Source organism: Oryctolagus cuniculus, chromosome 2, assembly GCF_051225735.1.
Source record: "Oryctolagus cuniculus isolate XC-2025 breed Fujian yellow rabbit chromosome 2, ASM5122573v1, whole genome shotgun sequence".
Classification (NCBI taxonomy): Eukaryota; Metazoa; Chordata; class Mammalia; order Lagomorpha; family Leporidae; genus Oryctolagus; species Oryctolagus cuniculus.
The window spans coordinates 181,269,512-181,285,787 of record NC_142868.1 but is presented as its reverse complement, the minus strand read 5'-3'; the positions used below and the strand labels follow the sequence as shown (position 1 = coordinate 181,285,787).

Here is a 16,276-nt window from a genome sequence, read left to right as displayed (position 1 = left end):
CGTCTTCCCCACGTCTGCCCTCCTCCTCCTCACATGTTCCAAGTGTCCCGGCGCTGATGAGGACACATGCAGGCCCACACATAGTGTGGAAATGGGGAAGGCACAGGACTGTCTCTCTCGACCAAGAGAGAATCCGCCTGCAGTTTTCCAGCAACCACTATGACTCCTGCCTCTGACGTTAGTGCTGCCTGCAGGGCCCTGTCTCAGAACCTGCCCACCTCACTGGGAGGACCTCATTCGGACCCCACGTCCCCCGCGAGGCTCAGAGGCTCAGGCTGCAGGGCTCCCAGGGATTCCCTCCTGGAGCCCACGCTGTGTTTCTGCCCTCGCTGCCCGGCTCAGCCAGCGTCTGCCCTGCCCAGCCCTGTCTCTCAGCCGCAGGTAGGTAGTTCAGCCTCTTCCTGCAGCTGTCGTCCTCAGAGCTCCCTGTGCACTTTTGAGGGCAATCATTAAAGTCCTGGGATGGCCAAGCGGTGAAGGCACTGGACTTGAAAGCAACCATGGGGCGGGGGTGGGGGTGGGGGTCGGAGTGTCCACTTCCCAGGTTCAATACCCGGCTCTGGCTCCTGACCCCGGCTTCCTGCTAATGCAGACCCTGTGAGGCAGCAGTGATGGCTTAATTGGGTGCTTGCCAGTTGAGACCTGGATTGAGGTCTTTGGCCTGGCTCAGCCCTGCCTGATGCAGTCATCTGGGGGAGTGAACCAATGGATGGGAGCTCGCTCTACATCAGTTTTTGTCTGCCTGTTAAACAAATGAATAAGTGAACAGATAGCTTCCACAAGGCAGGGCGATCCACCCGATGGGACTCATGGGCTTGCTGGGATCCTGGTGCTTCATGGTGCCAGGCTACACTGGGCGCTCGGGCCCGGGCTGTGCAGGCCCCCCCTCAATGAGGAGGTTGGGATGGAGAGGAGTCTCCTGAGCACCACTTCACCAAGTGCCGTCCGTCACCAGTGTGGCTCGCTGACCCTGGCACCTCAGGGCTGCCCTGGGAGCTGCTGCACCTCTGGAGCCAGAGGCAGGGGGCAGGGACTTTCTACCTCGGGGGCCATGGGAACGGATCGAGCCGCACTCTGGGATGAGGCAGGTGCACTGCCCCTCAGCACGCCCTCTCTCTCAACACGCACACGTGCCCAGCTGCCCTGGCCCTGGCATGGGGGGAGCGGCACTTGGCTTCCATGGGTCTCTCCCCTGGTGTGGAAGAGTGATTCATGGGGAGAACAAGACACGTGGCCCCTGCTGCTTCCACCCAGGTAAGATCCAGCACACAGCAGCCCAGCTGGGAGCCCTGCATTCCCAGGGACCCCAGAGGCAGGGGTTGGACATGGAGGAGGTGGAGGGCCAGGTCCGGGCTAGGGGGGAATGGGAGGGGAGAGAGTGCAGAGCCCAGGGAGCTGGGGGAAGGGCCCAAGGCTCCAGAGTTCAGCTGCGGGGTCAAGGCTGGGCTCCTTCCTTTATCTGTTATTCTTCCTAAGATGTGGCTTCTGGGTCCTCCCGGCCAGGGGTGGGAGCAGCACGCTGGAATCTCTGGTGTCATGCAGAGACTGCATGTGAGTGTGTGTGTGTGTGCACGCACACATGTGTGTGTTCAGCACCAGAGTCTCCTTTCTCTCCAGAGACTGGGGCAACTCTGCTGATATGCAAATGCCCAGAGCCTCGGTTTTGTGCCCATGCGGTTACAGTTCTTTCCTTGCTTCCCTGACACAGGGATGGCCCGGGGAGGTGGGGGTCAGGGAGACCCCGCTCCTGTGTGGGCAGCATTTGCAGAGTCCTTAGCACAGGGTGGGGAGCCAGAGCTGAGAAGGGACTTGCTAACAACCTGAAAAGGAAAATTTGGGGTTGGGGTCACTGTGGGGAGGGTCCGTGAAGAGGAGGAGAAAGTAAATGCACACCGGCTGAGCACCTGCCGTGTGCCAGGCCCCTCCTTTAATCCCAGCACTCCTGTGCACATCAGTGGGCCCATCTTACAGACGGGAAGGCAGGGTTCCCAACAGCAGAGCTGGGATTTGAGCCCTGTGTGTGCCCCTGTACTGCGCGGCCTCCTGGATCATTCTAGGGGGTTTGGCAGAGAACTGGCAGGATTCTGAGGCTTCGGGCTTGGGGCTGGGAGCTGGAGAAGGGGCCCAGCCATCTAGGGTTGAGCAGGGCCCAGGTGGGATGGCGCTGTGTGGGCGGGGCTTAGCGCACAGTGGTAGGACTCAAGGCTGCTCTGCAGAGCTGTGGTGCACACATTCCCTAAGGAGCATGGGGGACCTGGGGACAGTCTTAGGGCCTTGGGGGTGAGCAGTGGCTTTAATAGGCGGGGTCTATAGAGGCCTCTTCCTGCTTGTGGCCCTCACAGGAGCTGAGACCTGAAGTCCACAGCAGCCCTTCAGGAAGCCTGCTGACACCAGAGTGAGGACAGGAGGGAAGCCAGTGAAATCTGGGAGAAGCAGGCTAGGTGGGGAGGGACTTGGGGGGCGGGGCCAGACAATCAGAGCCCAGATTGGGGTGGGGCAGGTTGAGAGAACCCTAGAGACTGGCCATGTGCTGGTGAGGGGCTGGTCTAGAGAATTTATGGACTCTTGGACTTCAATTCTGGCTGCCCATGTGGGTCCTGGGAGCTGTGGGTCAAGGTGAACAGGGGTGCTGGGGGGCACCAGGGAACTTGGCCTGGCAGCCCAGAGCTTCTGTCTGACCTGGTCGCCTGAGTGCCTGGGGTCTGCGAGGCAGCCAGAGAGCCCTGCAGAAGGGGCAGGAGGGAGGATCTGTGCCTAGCCCCTGACCTCAAGCCAGCACCCAGGTCCTGGTGCCTGCTGGGTGCCCCGTGCCCTCCATCTCCTGGTGGGGAGGCCAGTCCCTTTGTAGATCGGGGGCTCCGTGGACGCGGTGTCCCTATTGTTTCTCCTTCAGCCCGCGTTGCTGGCAAGGAGCAGTGTCTTACTGATCAGTGGCTGCCATGGGAATCCGGCATCCACCCCTCCCCAGCCTATGGGGTGAAGCGGAGTGGGAAACACTGGGCAGGCCCCACCAGGCGTCTCCCAGGGCAGGCCCTAAGGGATAGCGGGGAGGCTGAGGTGGGAGGTCCTCCAGGGCGTGCAGGCTGCACGGCTAAGCTGGGCGGGGGAATGCGAGGATCACATCCACACACACCCACCCTGGGGGCTTCGGGGCCTGGGCTGGGAGCCCCAGTAGCAGCAGGGGAACAGTGCCCACCCTCCCATGCCCTCCAGTGAGGGGCAGTGACCCCTGGGTGCAGTTGTCGCCATCACCCCACTGCCGGTCCTGTCCTCCTGCTCTGCTTCCTGCGGCTGCCCTGACCATGCTGTGAAGATGGGCGTGAGGGGGCTGCCAGGCCATGCTGAAAGGAAGTCGGGGGGACCTGGGGACAGAGTCTTAGGGCATGGGGGACCCTTCAGCTCCACAGCCCCGTGGCCCAGGCCTCTCTCTGGAGTCCCGGAGATCTAAGTGCCCCGTCTTGCTTTGTCTGGGCCACAGCCCAGCGCCAGCGGGCAGAGGGAGAACTCCCCCTCCACACCCTGCCTGCTCCTGCCGACGGAGAGAGGAACCAGCCAGGCATTGCCTGAGCTGCAGCCACCCCAGAGACGGCTGCTCTGGGGCTGCGGGGGCTCCCAGGAGAGCTGTGTCCCCAGGATCTCTGCCAATGTCAGAGCTGCCGAACCCCTGCCTCTTCCTGGCCCAGAGTGGTTGGTGGCAGCCCGCGGTCCCTTAGCTGGTAGTGACACAGTCGGGACGCGACAGGGAACTTGGTGCCCCTGCTCCTTTCCCTGCAGCTGGGGGCCCTCATGAGACTTGTAGTCCAGGTCTCAGAAAGTCCTCGCTTAGAGCCCAGTGCTCCAGGCTCACTCTCAGCCCCCGCTGGGCTCCTTCTGAAGTGCGGATAGCACATGGGGGCCGCTGTGGCAGTGTCCCCTGGTGCCCTGTCACGTCTCTGCTCCTAGTACCGCTCCCAGCCCCATTCCTGACCCTTGGTCCCCCGCCAGCACACCTGCAGGCAGCATCCCACTCCACAGGTCCCACCTGTCCCTCTGTGGTCCCCTTGGCTCCCCTAACAACATGGCCATGGTCCCTGTTCCCCAGAGGGGGAGAGAGGACTCCTGGGCTGGTCCGAGGTGGAGCTAGCACTCAGACCTGGGCCTGCTGTTAGAGAGCCTGGAGGCCGTGGGGTCAGACTCCATGCCGGCCTGGGCTGGTCACAGGCCTGGTTCCTTTGACCTTGCTACTCTTACTCTGCCCACCTGGTGCCAGGGCTGTGCCAAGATTTTCTGTGAGGGTTGGGGAACGTGGAAAAATGCATCCGTCTGAATACATCAGTTCAGTTGTGCTAATTTAGGACCTGTGGTTTTTCAGCCAGGAACGGAGTCAGCTTGCCTTGGGAGGGACTAGAGGGGCATGCTGTCAGCCTGGGGGATCTTGAGATGCACTCTGACCTCCCCGGGGCCCTGAGCAACCACGCACAACGCTGGTCTGGCCCGGCCTGCGTTCTGTCTCTCTGGGCTCGACTGCTCTTCCTTGTTTAATGAACACTGAGCATCTGGAACGAGCAGGCCTGGGCCCAGCCTCCTGCCATCTGCGGGTAGCAGGACACCTGCAGGACGGGAATCCTGGGTCCCGGGGCTGAGGGTGGCAGCGCTGGATCTTGGACCAGAGAGGCCAGAGCCCCCCTGCCCTGTTCTCGCATTCTCTGAGCAGGGCAGGTGGTCTCAACCCTTTCTCTCATGTCACAGCTCAACCTCCCAGATCTGTCGGGGTTGGGGTGAGCCTGGCCTCCCAGCCTGATCTGAGCCCCTGCTGCCACCCCGGGGAGCTTTTGGGTGAAAGACCTAGTAGGGGCCGCTGCAGAAATACCCCCACCTATGCCGCATCTTTCCAACAACTCAGCTCTGCGCTGACAGCCCTGCCAGGCCTCGAGGGGCCTCCCAGGGGGACCTCAGGCAAACTCCTTGCATCTCCAGGGCCAGCGGGCAGCCCCAGGAGCCTGGGCTGTTACCTCCGGAAGCTCTTCTCGCCTGGAGGCCGGCAGCTGGGGCGGGAGCCGGGCAGCAGTCCGTCTGTCTCCTGGCTGTCTTTCTCTTCCTCTTGAAGAGACTCATCCCCCAGGAAGTCCCCATCGTCCCAGGGGCCCGCAGTGCCGTCTGTGGCCTGATACCGGACCTCCACGCACAGGCTGGTCTGCAGGGAGAGGCGGGGCCGAGCAGCTGGGGCGGCAGTGCCTGTCCCCATTGGCCGCTGTGTGATGGGCTCGCAGCGTTCGCACACCCCTAGCCCGCCGAGGTCCCACCCACCCCCACCAGCCTATTTTGCTGATGAGAAGACAGAGGCGCAGAAAGACTGACAAGTGCAGACTCAGCTTCTGGGACCTGCACTTGGTCCCAGAGCTGCCCAAGGCTTTTCCTCTGGGAGAGTGGAGCTGCAAATCTGGGCCCAGGTGTTGCAACTGAGAATTCTGATTGGCCTCTTGCTCTGTCTCCTTGGGTCATGTCCCTCCTTTCAGCTCATTTCCCACCAGGGCTCAGGGAAGACTCCTTCTAGAACCTTCCTCTGCCCGCAAGGGTGACAGGGGCTTCCCAGATGCAGCTGCCCTTCTTGACAGGTCTGGGGGTGACCCTGCTCCTGTGCCCAGGCTTGGATGTCTCCAAGGAAGGGGACAATGCACACTTCTTCTGGACCATTTCCTGACTACGATGCCAAACTGCAGAGCCTGGGCCCAGGCCTCGGGTTGCCTTTGCGGGAATGCGTGTGCAGGTCCACAAGCTGTGCAGCATTAGTGTCCCCCTGTGCGTGCTGAAGGCTGGGCTGTGACCAATAGAGGGAAACTGAGGCCCCTGCCTGCCCATAATGTCCTGGCTCAGAGAGGCCAGAAGCACGGCACGAAGACTGCACTCTGGGGCAGCCAGCAGGGCTCAGGTGGTCTCGGGCTAACGAGAGGTGCTTCTTTAGTAATTACTGAGCTGGCTCCAAACAGAGGGACCCACCGATGGAGACAGGAGGGGTCCTCAGGTGGAGGAAGGGTGGGGGGTTCACCCCGGGACACTGCAGGGACTCCAGCCCGGCTGTCACACGGAGCAGCTCCTGCAGTCTCACCCTGCATCTCCTCCTCCTGCCTCTCTGGCCGAGCATGAGGAGTGCTCCTGAGACCACCCGAGGTGAGGGGGTGAGGGAGGTGATGCAGGCTCCCAGGCCACCCCCCCCCCCGGGACGGCCCAGGTGCCCCACCTGGATGATTGCATTGTTGTCATCCATCAGGGTGTCAGTCACCTCCACGTGGCTCTCCTCCACCACCTTCTGCAGAACCATGCGGAAGGTCCCGATTAGCCTGGAAATACAGAGGTGACGGAAGAGCTCTGGGGGACAGTGGCTCCCTGGGGCCACGACCATAGGCTACAAACAAGGGGTTGAGGGGATGTGGCATCAGGCTTCAGCTGAGCCCTGCAAAGCCGCTTCCAGGTGCCCAGTGTGGGTGCTGCTGGGGAGGGCTGAGCCTCCTGCAGACACAGGGAAGCTCCCCTAAGCACCCAACTCCCTAGGCACGACCAGGGAGTGTATCCCCGACACGCCTTGTTCATTCATCCTGCCTACAACCCCTCAGCTCCTGGAGGCAAGGGCCCATGAGCCCCCTGTTCCCCGTTGTGGAGCTGGGAAAGACAGCACCGTGTTGTGCTGAAGGCCACAGTCTCAGAGGGCGAGAGACAGGATTGAGCCCAGACGACACAGCCGAGTAACCTGCTTCCTGGGTGACTTGGCTCAGCTCCCCTAGTTTTCTCATAGGATAAGCCCAGATCCACTCCTTCATGGAGTTGCTGTGTGGGGACCGCCTGATCGACTCTGTTGGGGTCTTCCTGGGGTCTCTGCATGTGCTCAGCACCCCAAGGGCTGTCCAGCATTGCTGGCACCACCATGAACCTCTTAAGGGCGGGGTGCAGCAGGCAATTTCCAGCCTTGGATTTCACCCACCCCCCAACTAGATGTCTGCTGGCTGATTTAATGAACAACAGTGGGTACCCAATAAATGCTGATGGAGTTGACTTGAACCCGTTTCCCCCTGTGGCTAGCAGGCTGGTGCTTGGGAGGCAACTGGAAACTACCACAGTGCTTCCATACAGGGTAGATTAAAACTTGCCACCCACTTCCCCCTGGGGAGAGGAAGGCTGAGGGGAGCCTCTAAGGGGGAGGGCTGGGTGGAGCCGTGGAGTCACAGAGGAGGAAGAGGGGGCAGGGACCCCCAGTCTGGGGGTAGGAGGTGTGAGGTGTCAGATGAGTTCAGGCTTAGCCACATTTGCCCTGGGGAGGGGGACCCCATCGGGGTAAGGGGAAGGGGCTGCAGCAGCTGTATTGGACCAGTACAGGCTGCTTCCCTCTGGGGCCCAGGGCTCTGTCTTCCAGGGTGTCAGCCTCTGGGAGGGAGAAACTGCATGCCACGCCTCCACTCTAGAACCTAACACTGGGCTTCTGAGCTTTCCCAGCCAGTCCAGTGAAGCCTCCTCCTGCCACGGAACCCTGGCCTCTCCCAGCTCAGGAGGAGCCAGAGAGGAGAAGCGCCGGGCTCGGGGGGCCGGCCCGCCTGAACCTCAATCTTGTCTTGAGCAAATGGGGCTCCAGGTCTCTGGGTCGTGCAGACCTTCTAGCAACAGAGGCACAAAGGAAAAGCCTTGGTCCTCAGACTTCACCTTGAACAGAACCACTCGGAGGGAATCGCACGTGGGATGGGCTGGCAATGGAGAGGCTGGGAGAGGGGAGGGGAGGGTGAGGCTAATTGGTAGCTTTGGTGATTTCCATGGTGTCGCTTCCTCCACCACAGCCAATTTCAAGCTTCTAATTCGAAGTCACTGAACTCAGAGCCAGCGGAGCTCAGTTCACAAGGCCGGCCGGGCCCCAGGGCTCTGCTTCAGAGAGGGGACGGGGCCTGGGCGTGTGTCTCTCCAGCACATTTCCAGGCAGTGTTGCAGTGCAGGCTGGGACGCACCACAGAGTATCTCTGCTCAACGTCACTCTGCCCGTGGCTCCTCAGGGCGTTTGGATTCCACAGCTCAGTGCTGGGTGCTCCAGCCCATCCCTGCCCATCCCCGAATGCCCAAGAATAGCAAAGGGAGGGCCCCAGAGCAGCAGGGGTGCTGCAGTGTGACCAGGCACCCCCAGGGGGCAGGGCAGAACTATTCCCGGCAGGTGCTTGGAGGAGCCTCGGGAGCCCTCTGGGTTTAACCTGCCCCAGTCTCCACCCTTGAACTTGGGAGCCTGCCAGCACTGCTTCCGGGACGATGACCCTCCTGAGGCTGCCTGGTGGCGGTGGCGGAGTTCTCACTGTTGGTCCCTTCTCCACTGCTTTCATCACAGTCAGACACGTGTGGGCTGGCCCAGTGGGTTTGAGGGGGACTCCAGCCACTGGCAGCTGTGTGAGTCCCACCAGTCCCCGATCCTCTCATTCACTAAGATGCCAGCCACCTGCTTCTCAGGTGCTGCCGGTGAGAACCTTGCAGGGGCAGCTCCTACAACCCCGCCGACCCCCACGCCAGGCCCTCCTTCCTTCCTGGTGTTGTCCTTCTGGGGGCGGACTCTGGGGGCGGATGGGGTTGCCGCCACCCTCGGAGCTCTGCACAGCCTGGTGGAACCAGGGCCTGTCTGTGGCCCGGAGGTGTTGCACAGCTAAAGGAGTCACCTCAGCAGGGGTCTTGGGAGGTATGGGGCAACTGAGGGAGGGTGGGCTCCTAGGCCTGCTGGACAGCTGGCCTGTCTCTCTGGCAATGGAGGCATACGGCCACCTGTCCTGTAGGAGGGCTGCAGGCCTGGGCTCCGGAGCTCTGACGTGACTCTGCTGCATGACCCCGGGCAAGGGCTCTCGCTGGGGCTCTGTCGTCCCCAGGCTGTGAGACAAAGAAGCTGGGAGCTAACCCCATGGCCCATCCAAGCCACCTGTTGTACAAGGGGCCAGCTGGACCCCGCAGAGGAGCAGGGCTGGCAGGGCTGGGCTGGGACTCCCAGGTAATTGGCCTGCAGCAGGGAGGCCTCAGGTGCAGGTGGACCATGGACAGATCGGGACAGAGAGGCTGTCAATAATTCATCGAGCTCCCCTGGGAGCTGGTGTCAAGTGCCGGGCGCCCAGCCAGGCCTCCGCTGCGCTCCTGGCTCCTGAATTATTCAGGGGCCCTGGGATCCTCAGAAGCCAGGAGGTTGGTGGCCGGACCAGGCTATTGCCTCTCAGGGGCCCCGACAGGCGGGACTGGACGTGCAAGGGCCTGCGAGCCCAACACCCTGCCCCCATGGGAAAGCCCGAGGTTCCAGGAAGGAGGCCCCTGTTCCAGGCGGGGCTGAGTGGACCTGGGGGTGTGCTGGTCCCTGACCAGGGTGCCTCCTATCTACACGAACGCAAGTCCTTGGGAAATTGGAGAACTGACTGCCATGTGACTGTGCTGAAGTTAACGCTTCACTTAGGGGCTCCTAAGCACCAGCAGGGGGAAGGCATGCGTCCATCTCCCCTTCTTCTTCCCTCTCTGCCTTCTGCTCCCACCCAGGAGGAGGCGAAGTGCTCTTGACTGACCCCGGCTGGGTGGGCTGGGGGACTCTGAGGACATCTCAGGGAGCAGCATGGAGATCAAAGATCAGCCCAAGATCTTCCTGAATATCAACCCAAGGCAGGCCAGGGATACAGGGGCCCCTTTGAAATCCAAAACCCAGCAGCCCCAGGAGCAGGGCAGGCCCACAGCCCCACGCAGGCTCCACACCTCTCACCCCCTCCCACACTCACTTGTTACTGAAGACCTTGCTGTAGTTGAAAATCTGAATCTCCAGCACCTCATTTCTGTCAATGCCGCTCGCCACTGGCCACCGGAACGTCTGCGGAGAGAGGGGCAGCTGTGGCCTTGTGTGGGGGCTGCAGTGGCGGGGAGTGGGCCCCAACAGCCAGCTGGCCCCTCAGATGGGCCCGGGGCTCCCTGGGTCAGAGCATGCGCATGTGGCATCTCACCCACCGGCCTCTGACCACCAGCCTGGTAGAGTGGCTGATGTGGCCCACTTCTCTTGCAGAGATGGTGCTCAGAGAGCCATGGGGACTTCCCAGGGCCATATGGTGGAAGAACTGGGCCTACCCAGGACTCCTGTCTCCCAGGCGAGTGCTCCCGCCTCTGCTCTCCACCTGCCTACCGACTCCTGGGGTGGGCTTCTGAGTGGGCGGTGCTCGGGCTTTGGGGAGCAACAGCAAGGATTGTGGGTTGTGAGCCTGGATTTTGGCGTGTGCTGAATGGAGGCATGAGCTCCCAGCTTGCTCATCAGAATCAGTCTGTGCCCTGAGGAGGGGGTCCTAGGTGGCAAGGCAACCCCAGGGACAGGGGTGAGGTGCCCGCTGTCGTTAGGGTCAGGCCCACACCTGTTTCTAGGTTCACCTTCCCACTGCTCTCTTGATGTCTTCCTGAAGTCAGTAATTGTGACGGACAGGAACCTGAGTGGGGTTTCCGCCGATGCCCTCCAAGTGGCAACAAGGGCCCAACAGGAGGCTGGAAGGGCCAAGTGTGCCATCCTCTACAGAGAGCTGCTGCCCCAGCCCTCCCCCAGCCCTTCTCCTTCCTGAGAGAGAAGAAGACTGGGGAAGCGAAAGGTAGGGGGAATGAGGTCCCCGGTGCAGCGCTTTGGGGTCCTTCCCTGGAGAAGCAGCTCCTGGAGATGGGGCGCCTGCAAGATCAGCTTGGTGCAGGCTCCCAGCGGCACTGGCCTGGGCGGGGGGCTGGGCTCTGCTCCTCTCGGGAGGAGAGCGCAAGGAGCGGGCTATGCCGCTGTCTGGTGTTGTGCGGTCTGTTGGTCAAATGGGGTCCAGCGACCTGATGCCATCGTGTCTGAGGGCTGCTTTCCTGGCTCAGAGAAGGGCTGGACTCCAGGGGCAGGAGTTGGGGGCCACATGGAGCCAGGCCTCCTGGGCTGGGATGCACGAGGCAGGTCTCCATGGAACCCACCCCCGCGGTGTCCATAGAAAGTCAGGGTTTGCAGCCCTGCTCGCGGCACCTGGGGCAGGTGGAAGCTTGCCAGAGAAGCTGCCCCACAAGGAGAGAGGCCATGTCCCCAGCAGGGATATAGAATCAGAGCACGTGCCCCTACTCCCAGCTGGAGAGGGAGTGGGCTTCCCGCCCGACTCCATGCCTGGAGCCACAGCCTGAGACGAGGGAGAAGAGCAGGTGGGAAGAGGGCGCCAGGTGGAGCCGCGAACCCTTCTGCAGCCGCCTTGTCCTGATGGAAGGAGCAGAGTGCTCAGCGGCTGCTTAGGCTTGCGTTGAGGGATGGGGGAGGGGTGTGTCTGATGGAGCAGGTGGGAGGTAGGACTCTGCGCTCTGAAGTCACATTTTATAGCCCACCAGGTTTCTACCGCTCAGTAGACCAGCGTGAATGACAGCCGGGCTCGCCACCACAGCTGCTGCTGATGGAGCTCGCGGCGGGGCGCACCTGCCTCCACAGCAGCCCAAGGACCTGGGCGCGTCTTGTCCGCCTTATACCCATAAGCAGGGTGCGGAGGAGCAGCGTGATCCATGGAGCTCCCTCAGGGGCCCAGCAGACACTGGGGGAGGGGCTTTGCAGAGCCCACCCGCCAGTCTGCTGTTCCAAGGCTATGCCCCCTCCTTCTGGATGGGGGCCTTGGGGGCTGGGGGCACACAGGGGCTTTTGCGTCACCTCCCTTCCGGACTGGTCGGGTCCAAGGAAAGGGTCCTGACTAGGGCTCATGGGGGCAGAAGAGCAGGGGAGGGAGGGAGGGGCCGGAGGTGGGTTTGGAGGAAGGGGTGCCGGGAGGGGAGGCAGCAGCCAGCTGCGGCCCCAGCCTCACTCCACAGCTCCTGCTCCTGCGCGGCCGAGCCCAGTGTGGTTTCCTTAATGAAGTCGCTTTTATGGGGCTGCAGGGAAATGAAGCAGCTGAGGAAGGCCCGGGCCACCAGCCAGGCACTGAGAGGGGAGGTGCAGGGGCCAGCAAAGCTGGGGCACGAGGGGCGGGGCGTGTGATCCTCCTGAGCTCTGGGGGTGGGCTTTGACATTGGCAGGAGGGTTGGGAGGAACAGGAGATGGGCTGACCAAGGGAGGGGTGTTGAGCAGCGGCTTCACTGGGCCGATGAATGGCAGCCGTGGGAGCCGTTAGCGGGAAGGGGGACAGGCCCAGCGTAGGGGCCTCTGCTTGCTCGTTGCTGGGCACAGCTCCATGGGCTATGATGTCCTGGGCTCACTTACTGAGTGAGAGCAGGGGTTGGGGGTGCCCACGAGGATCCGGGGAAAGCAAGTGTGGACGAAGGCTCCCGACGCTCGGAGCCCCACTAGGAGGGGACAGGAGAACGCAGGCGCCGAGCAGGGCCCAGGCGGGGGCAGTCACCCTGGACGGCAGGGCCGAGACCTTCTCAGAGGCTTTCGGAGCGGAAGGAAGCTGCCACCCTGAGTCCAGAGGCCCCTTTGCCTCTGCCTTCCTCCCTGTTTCATGCACTCTCGCTCCCCACCCACAGCGCGCCCCTCATTCCTCTATTTGCCTTCTCGCCTGTCCTGCTCCTCCTCACAGCCCTGGGCCCTCTGCCTCTGTCTCTGTCTCTGGGTAGTTCCTGATCCTGCCTGCTCACTAGAGTCACTTCCAGGAGCTCTTCAAAATCTCCAGGCCCAGACCCCAAGTCTGGCTACCCCAGGATCTGGGGTCCAGGCAGGAGTGGGGAGCCTTGGCTGGAGGAACGGCTTGTGGCTGGGACCGCCCTCTGGCCCCCTTGGCAGCACAGGCACGAGCTTTGGTAAAGTGGCTTTGGGTCTGAAGTCTCTTTGGGTGTTTGTTTGTACCTCTCCTTTGTTAAAATTTTTTTTTTTCAATGACAACTCCACTACTTCCCAAAGCAGGTACAGGTTCCCTCTCCTAGCACCCTGGGTCTGGTGCACTTGCTGTGGTCTTTATAGCATCCCCAGCCCAGTCTCCCACTGCTGCCGCCTTCTGCATCGGGCAAGCATCGGTGGGCTCCGGGTACCGTAGGGCACACGACAGGCAAGGTGCCCCTGCCCAAAGCTCCGTGGTGACTCCACTTTGATCTGACGACACCCCGGCTTGTAGCACATGCAGATGGAGGCCTCTGTGCTGTTGCAGAAGCCGAGTTAGCATCAGGCATTCAAGTTCCAGCCCTGGCTCTGCTCTAGCTTTGATTCTTGTGCCTCAGCTTCCTCATCTGCGAATGGGGAGAGGGGACAGTATTGCTGTGAGTCCAATGTGTTGGGAACCTAATGCTCAATGTCGTATGTTAATGGCACTTGTAGGTGGCGACTTTGGGAGATAGCTGGAATTAGCTGGGGTCAGGAGGTTGGGGCTCACATAATGGCGTCAGTGGCTTGATGAGGAAGAGAAACCCCGGCCAGCAGCTGGCTTGGTCCCGCCATGTGACACCTGCCACCACCTTAGGACAGAGCAAGAAGGCCTTACCCAGATGCCGGCCCGGGCTCTGGGACCCCAGCCTCCAGAATTGTGAGCCGGGTTGGTCTCTCCTCTTCCTGCAGTCCCTGCTCTCAAGTGGTTCATTATGGCAGCTGAAAAGGAGCTAAGACAAACACCTGCCTCCCAGCGCAGCCGGAGAACCAGAGGAGCTCCCACGGGGCCCGACACTGCAGGCATGGTTCTCTTTGATGGGTTTTTCCCATGAGAACTCCGTGCATGTCTGTGAGCGACACGTCCGCCCAGGTCTTCCTCTCCTTCTCTCTGTCCGTCCATCACTTCCCAGTCACTTCCTCTGCCTGGGCCCCTCCGGTTCCCGTGCCTCTCCTCCTGCCTCTTCTCATCCGGATTTCATCGTGCTGTTGCCCCCTGACCCCCCTCCCCTTGGAGTGCTGTGCGCACACAGATGCGCATCTGGGGGCAGAGGAGCCCCGTGGGGCCCCCGGCTCATGCTGCGGTATGGTGCTGTTCCACTGGTGAGCTGTTTGGGTACAGGACAGGGCTTGGGAAGTTAGAACCGGGTGGCGTTCAGTGCTTTTCAGAGCTCTTGGCACTTGATCGCGAGGCTCACAGCAACGCGGCAAAGACGTGCAATTCCCACACGCAGGGACGTGGAGGGTGAGGGCTGCCCAAGCAAACACAGAGGCAGGATTGGAATTCAGGCCTCTGGATGCTGGGGCCTGGGGCTTATCCACTGCAGGGGACCCTCTCCTGAAGCCAGGGAGATTCGCTGAGGCTCAGTCTCTGAGGGGGCCCGAGGCTGGGCTCGTCCTCCTAGTTGTCAGCAACAAAACAGCATTTATTCACTGAACATTGACGTGGTGTGTGCCAGGCACTGCCTGTGCACTTTGCACACATCATATAATTTACAGAAGGGGAAACTGAGGCTCAGAGAGGCCTTGCCCAATGCAAGTGGTAAGAGAGTTTAGTAGTAGAGGTTGGAAGCCAGACTGCCAGGGTTCAAGTCCTGACTCCACACTTAGCGTCTCTGTGACCTTGAATACTGCCGTGCCCTCCTGTGTGGCATGGAGATGACACTGTTGTCTCCCTGGGCCCTGGTGCAGGGTGGACTCTGACAAAGCTGCATCTGGTGCTGTCATCGAGGAGTCTGCCTGCCTCCAGAGCCAGCGCTTTCTCTCCCAGGGAGCCTCATTACCCCCTATAGTCCTTGTTGCCCTGTGACTTCTCCTCTTCCCGTCACAAGGTGGAGTCTGTTCCTCTCTGTTGAGTCTACAATGGCCCTTTGCTCGGCTTCTACCAACAGAGCATGGCAGAAGTGACACCGGGTGGCTCCTACACCTAGAAGCTTCCATTTTCACCCTCCTAGAAGCCGGTTGCTGTGTAAAGAGGTCCAGGTTACCCTGCTGAGAAAGGCCACAGGGACAGGGAGGCCCCAGGGGATGTGAGGCCAGCAGGAGGAGACCCAGAGCACCCAGGACAATAGCCAGCACCCACTGAGCTCCAGCCGGACGCAGGTGACGGAAGAACCGCCCAGCGAAGCCCAGCCAAGCCTCAGCTCACAAGCACGTGGTGGTTGTGTCAATCACGAGCTCTGGGATAGTTGTTACACAGCACTGGATGACCGTGACATCTGCCACACTAGCTGTGCCCCTTGGTGTCAGACTCATCCGGGGCAGAGCTGGCCTCCATGCTCCAGTCCCTGCTTCCCCAAACACCAGCTCGCTTGTTTCCTGTCTTTCCCATTGGTCTTAAGAACTCCCAGGACAGCCTTCACTGTGGCTCTCAGTTCAGAGCAGGAGCAGAGCCCAGAGCAGAGCAGAGACCAGTCACCGAGGTCTCCCTGCACCTAGCCTGGGGCCGGGCACATGGGAGGCACTCAGTAAGCAGGACTTCTTGGGGTAGCTATGAGGCTGGCTAAGCACTTAGCATAGAGCCTGATGCCGAGTCAGTGTCTGGTCAACACTGTGCTTTGTTGTAATGATTGTGGCTGTGCTATTGTTGGTCCCAGGAGCTGGGACAAGGCCTGGCTTCCTGATGGTGGACACTGCAGGACTGCAGGAGGCTTCTGGGCCAGAGGAATGTTCTCCAGCCTACGTGGCACTGGCATGATTCTCTTCCCATGGCCACAACAGCTGAGGGTGTAGTCTTCAATTTCTGGGGGTGCCCTGAAAATCACCCTTGAAGCTGGACCAAGGAAACCTGGGACACCATCTAAGACCCCCTCCCCTGACAATCTCAGCCTCCAAACCCCGGGAGTGTGCCTGGCACTGGTAAGCTCAAGGTGTCACGGGCCAGCAAGCCCCATTCAATCCCACGGTGCCCAGGGATCTGTGCACAGCCCTGTGTCCCTCTGTCTTGGGGACCCTGCACTGACCTGCAACAGGACTATTGACAGGAGTAAGGCAGGGGCATTATAAGTGGAGGAAGGGAAGGAGGACCTCTGGCCGGGGGGAGAGGGGGAGTCTCAGGAGCCCTGGGCGTGTTGTGTCCTGGGCCTGCTCACCAGCTCTAGGCTCAGTCCTGACCGGGCTAGTGCTGGCCAGGTGCTGAGTCCTGCCTCCTAAGGGCCCCAGAGGTCCAGAACTCTGCACACAGGTGTCCCTGGTGCACTTTGGAGACCACCTGGATCCCACGCAGTGGGACCACCCAATGGGGCCCGGCACCATCCTTACCCAGCCAGAGAGCCTCCTTAAAGGGACAGTCCCCTGGGACTTTGGGGGGAGACTGAGTTGTGCCACACAGCTTTGGGATGTAGTAGAAAAAGACGTCTCGGGAGCGCAGAGGTCTGCTTGTCCTCCAGCTGCGGTCTTGGGTAACTCGCCCCACCCTTCCACTCCTGCTTCTTTCATGGTGAAACAGAGGATTGCCTTGGTGACCTCCAGGGTCCCTTTAAGTGATCG

The 16,276-nt window shown here is 61.2% G+C and overlaps 1 protein-coding gene across 4 annotated transcripts in view; it reads right to left on the bottom strand.

Annotated features, from left to right (window-relative positions):
* The window catches only part of OTOF (otoferlin), an 82,372-nt gene that overhangs the window by 42,321 nt on the left and 23,775 nt on the right, over positions 1–16,276 (bottom strand). For all 4 annotated transcript variants that reach the window (XM_089326698.1, XM_089326699.1, XM_089326695.1 and 1 more), the window contains exons 3-5: positions 9,741–9,829; positions 6,218–6,317; positions 4,992–5,173 (exon numbers count right to left, since the gene is read on the bottom strand). In XM_089326698.1, coding sequence (XP_089182824.1) covers positions 4,992–5,173; positions 6,218–6,317; positions 9,741–9,829 — 371 coding nt within the window. The remainder of the gene's footprint in view (positions 1–4,991; positions 5,174–6,217; positions 6,318–9,740; positions 9,830–16,276) is intronic.